This window comes from Cinclus cinclus, chromosome 3, assembly GCF_963662255.1.
Source record: "Cinclus cinclus chromosome 3, bCinCin1.1, whole genome shotgun sequence".
In the NCBI taxonomy this organism is placed as follows: domain Eukaryota; kingdom Metazoa; phylum Chordata; class Aves; order Passeriformes; family Cinclidae; genus Cinclus; species Cinclus cinclus.
In genome coordinates, this window is record NC_085048.1 from 84,418,087 (window position 1) to 84,428,316 (window position 10,230).

A 10,230-nucleotide genomic window follows, 5' to 3' on the forward strand; every position below is an offset into this window, starting at 1 on the left:
TATTACAACTCTCCAGCCTGCCCAAGCCTAGACTGGAACTTCTCACAGATGAGATTTCCAAAGGCTCTTGTGAAGTGAAGAGGGATTTTCAGGGAGGAACAGAGCACTTGTATTCTTAATTAGAAAACATCAATTCTGTATCAGAGAAGCAAGAGGCATTTAATATACAGCTAGCGTGCTAACCTCTGGGTCTCAAGTGGTAGATGCTAATACAAAGTCTTCCAGATGAATTACTCACAACCCTAGATGGGCTAGAGGAATCTGCTGTTCCTTCTCCCACAAAATTGCAAACACTTCCATTTCAGAGGCATGGAAAACAGTATTAGCTTTCAGGAAAAAAAAAACATTAGATGGATTTATATTTTTTAAAACTCATCACAATGCAAAAAAACTAATGGACTCAGAGGTATACTCTAACCTTACTATATAAGCTACTTATCTTAAGGTTAATAGGAGGACAAGCTTCATTGTTTTTTAACCAGATTAAGTGAAACAGTTATTATTGCAGGGACTTCCAGAATTCAGATGTTTCTATGCAAAATAAAAACTGCCTCTTTTTCATTCCAGGATGTTCAGCTTCACCAAACACTGAAAAGAATGAAACTTCTATGTAGATACAGAGCAGGTACGGACATAGCAGATTCCCCTACGTTTACCAGTGTGCTTCAATGCCATCAAGGGATGGCACTTTAAGGAAAAGAGTGCAGTCTCCATAACCCCACTAATTCACGCAGCATTTCCCTTTCCATGGCCTCAGCCAAGTACAGCAGGCTTTGGGGTAGACACGCTAGGAAGGATTCCCAGCAGCCCATTTCACCTAAGTCACTGATAAGCTTTCATAAAACATTGACTCGGAATATGGAGGACAGCACCAAATACCATCCGTATTTCCAGAATTCTTTCAGTGCCTAAGCTATGTAAGGAACATGGCTTTCAAGTTTGCAGGAATATGAATGCCTGGACACAAATCCAAACCTAACCAGGGGAAACAAGAACACATGGAACTGCTGAAGGACTGCTTCCAGAAGAAGCAAGAAACCCCTACCTGAAGGCTGTGGGGAAGCTTCTACTTCCAGGTTGGCAGAGAAGCGCTCACTTTGAGCTCCAAGAACTCCAACAGGCAAAGACTGGTCACCAGAAGCCAGATCTCCTTCCAGCTCTTCACTTATGGGGAAAGTAATATCACTAACAGGTTCCTCCTTAATCTTCACGGGTTTTGTGTCTTCTGCTGCCTTTTCAGGGTTGACAATCTTCTCATATTCTTCAGAGAGCTGCTTGCTAACCTGTCAAAGATCAGCAGGTGAAATAGAGGCCAGAAAGGTGAGAGTGACTTCAGAGGCTCTGATGGCAATTACATTGCAGTGCACTCTATTCCCTGAACATTATTAACATCTGACCTAAGTGAACAAGTAAACAACTTACCAGCTACACAAGAGATTTTTTTCCCCTTTAAGTGCACCTTCTATGCTGTAACAAGGGATTTTAATAAGAGGTTTAATCCACTAACATCTGCCTGATAAATATTAACGCCTTTATTTTATAAACAGAGATGACAAGGCTCAGAAATTTAAACAGAGCATGAAACAAAACCAAAGTGTCTCAGTCTTACTCTTTGGTTTTGCCTATAAGACTGTCCCCATCCTTCAGTAACAAATTCACCCCAGCATTAAAAACCAAGCACCTCAGATCTTCATCAGCCCTGTAGTCACCACTGGACAAAGCCTGACTCTGTACTTCTAGAAACTGAACAACAGTAAACAATTAAATTTAAACATTTCAGGTTTTATTCGCTTCTGACAAATACTTGTTTATACAACTAAAACCTAATGGTCAGTGATATGTGCTCAGGAAAATCGCAAGACTTTTTAACAGCAGAAGCAAGGAGGAAAAAGAATAGCAAAGCCTATTTCCCCCTTCTAGACATATTTCCAAATAAAGGGGATACTGTGGACCTCAGTCCCACATAAAGAACAATGATTTTTAAGACAATGATCAGCTGCAGGGGGATAATGAACTGCAGCAGCACAATGATGCAGAAAACCCAGATTCCAAAGGGACACAGCATCTGAACAAAAACATTTGAACAAAAATAAACAGAACTGGTATTTTGAACAGGAATGTTTCTAACAAAGACAACACTTTAGGATGTTATTTTTATATAAGAACAAGGCAGCACCTGTGTGACAACTCAGATCAGCAAAATACTACCCTACATTCCTAAAGCTTAAGGAAGTCACTCCTTGCTTAAGTGAACACAAATCACTCTACGGCCTAGAAATTTATGTCTGCTTACATGTTTTCCAAAATGTTAACCAGTCAAATATCCCACTAAAGGAGAAAATTCAGTTCAGTCAGTTCTGATTTTACCTCTACTTGATAATTTTGACTGGGTAATTCAAGAGCTGGGGGACTCTTCTTAAATTCAGGCAAACCATCAGTAGAGCCTTTTAGTCTCACTAGCAAGACAAATAAGGGGCTCTGTCTTCCAGTCCAAAAGTTCCTGTCCTCTTTCCCTTGATGAGTCCTCTCCACACCCAGGAGGTTTTCCAGCCAGATTTCCCCTCAGTAAGACTCAGGATGCACCCCAGGAACAAGCAACTGTACTGAGGGTACGTTTCTCTGTGCTGCCAGGTCCCTAAAGCTCTTCTCACCTGAAGCATGTAGCTGTGGTAATCTTTAATGCGGTGCTGCCAGAACTTCTGCAGTGAGAGCACGCTGCCAATGCCCACTTCGTGGAAGACCTGCTCCATGACATCAGGGAAAGGGGTGTGCCCGAGCCGAGCTTCCCGATCCACGGCAAAGCGCAGCAGCTTGGTGAACTTGAGGCAGTACTCGTGGGCAATGTCTGTCAGGGTCTCCAGGACACTCTCGTTGGCACACTCAAAGCCCGTGTGTGCCAGGATGGTGGCCATTGACTGGTACAGAAGCTGCCGGCAGGAGGACCAGCTCAGCTCTGTCACCGGCTCCCCTTTCCCTCTAAAAAACAGAAAAGACAGAAACAACATATTTTCAAAAACCTGAAGGGCTGTGTCAGTTGAAGAGATGCTGTCAATAATAAGATGATGTACAAATGGAGAGCAGGGGGTTTGGGGTTCTCCACAGCTTCTCCTCCATATGAACACTACTTAATAAGTGTTTATCTGCTTTTCCTCCTTCCCCTCCCTCCAAATCAGCACTTCCAAGTTTCATTTTCCCTTCTAATGCCACAAGATTCTTTGGGTGATTCACGAATGTGGGATGCAAATCTTCTGAACTCTTAAGTATCTCTCTTCTCACCCAAGAGCTTTTCTCCCAGACATGTGAAAGGAATGGGTCCCTGACACAATTGAAAAAAAAAGGCATTTTAAATAACATGAAGGCAAATAATTTCCCCTCTCAGTTAATTACATTGTTCTTCCTTATTAACTCTGATGTCACAGGCCTAATAATCAGATACAAAGGCTTCTGGGATAGACAAGATTGGAATTTCTAAAGCAAAAGACATACATAAAGAAGCAAGAAATGGGAGACGTATATATTTCATAGAGGTGCACTGTAGCCAAAAAGACTGTTTCTCTGCCCTCATTTCCACTAGTCACTAAGCATGACACTGAAAGAAGTATTCCCATATGCAACCCTATGCAAGATGTGAACACCAGGTTCTGGGAGGGGGCCTGGAGAAGTTTGGCCATAAAGCACCATTCCCCAGTCTTGGGTTTAAGACTTCCCTCCTCTGTTGCTAAGCAGGAAAGAGTGACTATACAGGATGGAGCAGCTGGAGAACAACTGACACCAGCATTCCAAACATCATTCACTTAGTCAGCCAACCAAATTTTTCATTACATGAGTTAAAAAATAGATATGCCCCAGAGGAGTTAAGGCAATGCCTCTGATAGGGAAACATTTATCTACCAGATTTCTCAACTTACAATTAAGTGCACGTAATCTATTTGCCCATATCAGTAGCGTGGACTTCAAATGCTGATGTCAAAAAATCAAATTCCATTACTGCTAAGTATGATACTCATACAGTATTTTACACTCCATTCAGCACCAGGGGCAGAATTGAGCTAACAATTTCACCCTTCGTTTGTTTCTGATCAATTTCTCCCAACATCTTCCACATGGCTCCCAGAGATTCTCCTTGCTCTTACCCCACATTTCCTGTATATCACCACACACTCTTTGCAGCAGAAAGACCTGATTTAACAGCACATAGCCAGCATTGATAGCTTGATAAAATCCTCACTACTCTGTCTCTCCAACAATTCATCAGGTACCCTTCAGTCTCACTGAGAAACTGGGCCACAGAGCCTCAGCTTCCCCTGATCCTCAGGGCTGACAAAGAAAACACAGCAGTAAAACCACTGAAACACAGCTGTAAAAAAGTGAAGAGGAGTAAAAAGGGAGGTGAAACTTAGAGCTATCAGGATAAAAATTATGCATTTTTAAGAATGCCAGAGCAACACTTTCTGATTATTCAAATACAGGGGGAATCACAGTATATTAAGAGTGGCATATGATCACATTTCTAAGTAGATATTAAGAACAGTATGCAAATCTCAGGTCATGGATTCATCCCAGTTATTAACTGATGGAAAATGACTAGCATCCCAACTGCTACTCAATTATGTAACTACTTTGCAAAGAAGACAGAAGGCACCTTGACAAGATGAATTAAAAGATCTCCAGTTTCTTTATAAACCAAGTGTCACCCATGCTATTTTTGCATCTCAATCACGCCCCCCCTTCTACCTCAACAGCAGAATTCTGAAGTTCACACACAGCCATATGTCTCACACAACACCAGGACCAAGAGCTTACAACAGAAATAAACAGCCATCAAAGAAAATCAACCAGAAAACAATCCCTAAAATTCATGTCTATTAAAAAAAAAAAAATCTCTTTTTTTTTTTTTATATAAAGGACATACCTAGCTGTCCAGCAGTGGAGAACATTTTATGCTACCAGAACTGAATGCCAGACTACTGTTAGTATAGAGACATTCACTAAAAACACTGTGAAAAACTTAAATGACACGGATTTTGGCAATCCCAAGCAGGATACTTAGCCACTTACAAAGCAGAGTAAAACAACCATTCAGTAATGCCTATCACTGCTCAGAAGCAGCAGAAAGTATTGTGTCTCTTTTAAATTCCTGGAGGAAAAGAAACTAATTGTGAGCATTAAAATGCAGCTAGGTCACTGTGCTGGAAGGCACACAATCAACTTGAAATCTAATCAATTAAAGACAGGGAGGAAACACATTTCAGGTACTGTACTCAAATCCAAATCTCTATCTCTTGCACTTGGTAAGGCAAATCAATTTGGTTTTGTTTTTCTTCTTTTGTTTTCCTGTTTCTCATAATAAACAACAGAAAAATACGATTAAAAGCCAGAGCAGAGAGCAAAAATTGAAGTGTTGCTGTAGATGTTAATAGAAACCAACAAATAAAATAATTTTTTTTCATCTCCTTTAACTTCCAGGTACCTTCTGGTAAGAATACACAGGAACAAAAACAGTCATATAGACACACTTATGTTGAAAGCAGTTATCTAATATCAAGCCTTCCCAAAGAGGACAAGCAAACTTCTTTTTCCTGATGATCATAGCTAAAGAACCTTCATCTTACATTTCATCCAGATACTCAGCATGAAAAAAGCTCTTATCCAGATATTATCATTACATAGAATGCCATCCTCTGCAGCACTTAGTTCTTTTCCTGAAAGGTTCAGTCACATATCTACAAGTAAACACGAGCACTTTAATCCCCGAAGTTTTGTCACCAGAAATTAACAGGACAGGGAATTAGGCCTGTGATGTGGAGGCAATCTCCTCTACAGAATATACAGTATGAAATTTATCACATATACTGGCCAACTTGACACTCTTCAATTTTCTATTTCTAACAGAGTGCTATATATTTTATATATGGGTCACCAACACTAGATGATGTTCCAGACAGAAATCTACCTGTCAAGCTACAAATTCATTAGACCCAAAGGTCAGCCTTCTCCCACCACTACCACAAACATGCAGAATTTTACAATAGAAGACATGAAAATAGTGTCCATTTATACCAACCAGACTTATTTTCTGATTTAGTCAATTTTCAGAATTCACAAAAGGCCCTCTTTCTGTGTCAGTCAGTTAAATGACAATGAGCCACCCCACAAAGGCAGCACAATCCATTCCACCAAGCTCCTCTCCTATAAGGCTGCTTTTCTTAGAGGAAAGGGGAGCTCATGGCTCCTTTTGCATGTAACTGTCTTCAGGGGACAGGCTAAGTCAGCACAAGGATTGGCAGCTGAGATTCCATCAACTGCAGGAATGGAAGTGCCCTGCTCCCTCCTAGGTGAGCATAAGCCAGCAGCAGATGGAGGGAGGGACTGTTTTTCCTATGAACAGGACAATTTGATGAAACAGTATGCTGTGGAGTTGAATTTCTATGAAATGAGCTGCAACAAGGCTGCTTTAGAGCCATTTTCCCAAAGCAGTAAAATAAAGGAGAGCACTGTAGAAACAAGACACACTAGTCAGAGAAGGCACCAAAGAACACAGCACACTAACTCAAACCAGAAAGTTGTTTTCTTTCAGGAGCCTTTTTACACCTCATCCTGGGTAAGTCTCTTTTTATATACCTCTGCTATGCCTACACAGAAGGCTCCACAGGTATGAAAAGAAATTGCTCAATAGATAACAGCAGAAATAAATTGGGTCCCAGTGGCATAACCCAGACCAGTCATCTTAGAAACAAGCTAAGCTAAAGCACTTAGATCATCAGGGGAAGTTCCTTCTGCCCACTTTAATTATCACTGCTCCAAATCCTTCCCTACATTAAAACTGCTATCCTACTGACATGTACTCCTCTACTTCTGTACAGGCATTTCTTCTTCCTTCTGCGAAGAGCTATCTTCCCATTACAAGATCCCAATTTTGTTTACAGATCACATTTCAATGCAATCCAATGTGCCCAGGAAGGCAAATGACCAAAGGACTAAGAAATCTGTTAAGAAACCAAACATGCACACACAAGAAGAGGCACAAGAGTACATCGGGCTTCTTTTGAAGATGGATGCATGCTAATCTGAGGAAGAGCAAATACGGAAAAGCTAGCAGCTGTTATATGGTAAGAGTCTCCTGTCAAAATGGTAGTTTCAAGTCTACAGTTCCTTACTCATTCTCCATCAATTACACTTTAAGCCTCTTTTCTATTTCCACACCAAGCAAATCCAAATGTTAATCCCTTATTGTGCATTCCAAGAACTGTAACATCACCAGGACTAGATGGTACTTCATCCAAGAATACTAAAGGAATGCAAGGATGAAATAGCTGAATAACTGTGGTGAGTCACCTCTTGCTTTAAACTGCTGTGACCTGAGAGGACCAGAAGACAGCAAATGTGAAAATATTTTCCTTTAATACCTTCAGAAGACATGTAGAAAACTGCAGGCCGGGAAGCACACATATATTTTGGTGCATCAGCAAAATTCAAAGAACTAGAGGACACAAAAGTAAATATGTTATGCTCAGAAAAAACCCCAGAGAGCTGTTTTCTAACAATAAAACCTGCTTCACAAATGTACCAGAGTCCTCTATATTTATCAACAAGCAAACAGATCAGAGATCTCCACTCTGAAATCCAGGTCTTCCGTGGGGGATCTGTGCCAGAATCAACATATTTTTTAACATAATTTTTTAATATATTTATAAACAGTCTGGAAAGCTGTAGGAGAGGAATAGTGTAGTGATTAAGAAACCATTGTTAGTACAGACTTTGGGGGATCAATAAGACCAAATGAACTCACAAATAGCCATAAATTGAGCTCTGCCTCCTCCTCATCATACAAGGAGGTAGGGGTTACATATACAGGGTAGGGCAGAGAAAAAAACAAAATGCATTCAGGGGGTAACAAAATAAAAGACAAGGAGACAGTGTGTCAAAGAATGAAAATGAGTAACAGGGAAACAGAATAGGACAGGCCTACATTAACTAAACCTGGGATCTGATCCAGGCTGGCTACTCTTACCTCCCCATACACTACTTCTCAGACCCAAGCTACTGACCAAAAAAAACTGAATTAAAATATGGATTTAACCAAATACTGTAATTCTGACAACAGTACTTCAGAAGGCAGCACAGAATTAAGTACTACCATGTCTTATCAGGGGGAAAAGCGTTCTTCCTTTAATTTTATTTTACACACTCAGAAGCAACGGCAAATCACAGAACTTCATTTTTGCTACCAGAACAACACTTATAGAACAGCTGCTATTCTTAATTCATGTGTCTCAAAACTGTTAAGAACAAAGATGCAACAACAAACTCAAAGCGTTTTCCCTGGAAAAGCATAAATATGTTTGGGTTAGCAAGCACACAATTAAATTCTAGAATACACTGCAACTCATTATAAATCCACTCTGTCAGCCTCAAAACATTTAATTTCAAAACTGTCTCTCCAGTTTCTGCAACGTAGTCCTTACACTCCCCCACGTGGCTGACCATTAAATAACATTTCTTTACCCGGACCCCAGAAACTCAGAAGGAGCAACAGAAAGACAAAGCAGCCCTCAAAACATGGCCAGAGCCATAAAAAACTGAACTTCAAGCTGAAGCTACTGTGGAGGACAGAACAGAACCCTTCTCAGTTCCACAAACCACAGGGCCACGGTGCAGGAGTCACAGGTCCTGACTATTCTCACACAACAGTACCTCCCTTCACCCTTCTCTGCTAATTACTTTGTATCTTCCGGGAAGGATGACAGTGTTCCTCCAGAAAGAGCACTAAGGAATCACTCTGCTGTTCAGAGAGACTCTATTACCAAATGCACCACCTTTCAATGAAGCACATTTTATACAACCTCAGGCCATTAAAGATCTCAGTGGCATTTAACCAATAAATTATATTCAGCTGATGCACATTTACCCATTTTAAAAATGTGCTATCCCTCAAAATGCTCATTAGTGCACACATTAGCAAGGATTAATCCCTTCATTTAAATGCACATAACCTACAAAGTATTTTAAGATCTTGCAAGAAATGCAACACCTCCTTGTGAAATCAGTGCCTGTCAGAGGGATAGACAGGCAGTGGTGGCAATACTGTTTTATCAAAGGCTGGCATCAGCGGTAGAAGCAGCACAAGTTTTCTTTACATTTCCTCCAGCTGGTGGAGCCAGTAGCAGAGACAAGAATTCCCTTCACTTGTACTCATTTCCAGCTCTGACTGGGTGACTACCAAACTGGGTGGAATGTGATAGCCTTAGTCACTGAAATCTTATAAATACATTATCAAATTATCTTTTCAGAACCTACAGCTGAACAGCTAAAATCTAGTCATGTGTTTTCTGGATTTTCAATTACAATCACACAACCTTAGTTATAAGTGTCCTAAATAGAAGAGACTTCACATCCTGTAACTAAAACTGTCGAAATACCACTGACAAAAACACGCACACACATTCAGTGCAGCACTAGCAAAATGGAAATCATCACCACACATCCACATTTTACAAACAGGAAGCAAAAGCAAGCAACATGCATGTTATTCACGCAGGAAAAATCCAAGCATTTCCTTTCTAAAGTCTGTTTTGTACTTTACATAAAACTGCTTGACCGTTCAGCCTAAGGGAATCAATGTAACTACATAATATTGTAAAACACTGAGCTTTCCTTCAGCCAAGAAGTAACCTAAAGAAATACCAACACACCTGTAGAAATCACTCTCTGGGTCACTGTGCCTCAGCTGAAATGGCATTTTGGGGGTTTTGCTATCCAGAGGAAGCAGGTCATCAGGGAGAGGTGGGGAGGCCGGACAAGATGGCAGAGGTTCATTCTCTTCGATTTTTATGCCCTCTGCTTGCTGCTGGTTTTGAGCCTGAGCCGCGGCGATGAGGCTGCGCAGCCGGCGGTTGTGCTGGATGAGCTGGATGGTGTGAATGGTGAGGCTGCAGGGCTCGGAGGGGATGTCCAGCATGGTGGTCGGACGGGGCTTGTTCGCAGACGGCTGGTGCAGCGGGGGATCCTGGACTTCCACAGTACGAAACTCACGCTGCAGCAGGTCAAAGGAGCTGCGGTTGGCCTGGCTGGAGGAAACCGGGATCTCGCCCCAGTATCTCAGCATTCTTACGTAGGTCACCTGTCGCGCTCAGAGCCCAGAAGAAGGCTACCAAGTGCTGCGGGTACAAAGGACCCTTGTTGCAGCAATAGACACCGGTGCTGGGATGCCGCTCCAGCCAACTCGAGTGA

At 41.4% G+C, this 10,230-nt stretch overlaps 1 protein-coding gene across 1 annotated transcript in view; it reads right to left on the reverse strand.

Moving 5' to 3' along the window:
* SUPT7L (SPT7 like, STAGA complex subunit gamma) overlaps positions 1-10,105 on the reverse strand; it is an 11,197-nt gene extending 1,092 nt beyond the window's left edge. The window contains exons 1-3 of the mRNA XM_062489230.1: positions 9,693-10,105; positions 2,652-2,976; positions 1,046-1,283 (exon numbers count right to left, since the gene is read on the reverse strand). Of these exons, the coding sequence (XP_062345214.1) occupies positions 1,046-1,283; positions 2,652-2,976; positions 9,693-10,105 (976 nt within the window). The remainder of the gene's footprint in view (positions 1-1,045; positions 1,284-2,651; positions 2,977-9,692) is intronic.
* Positions 10,106-10,230: the final 125 nt, after the last annotated feature.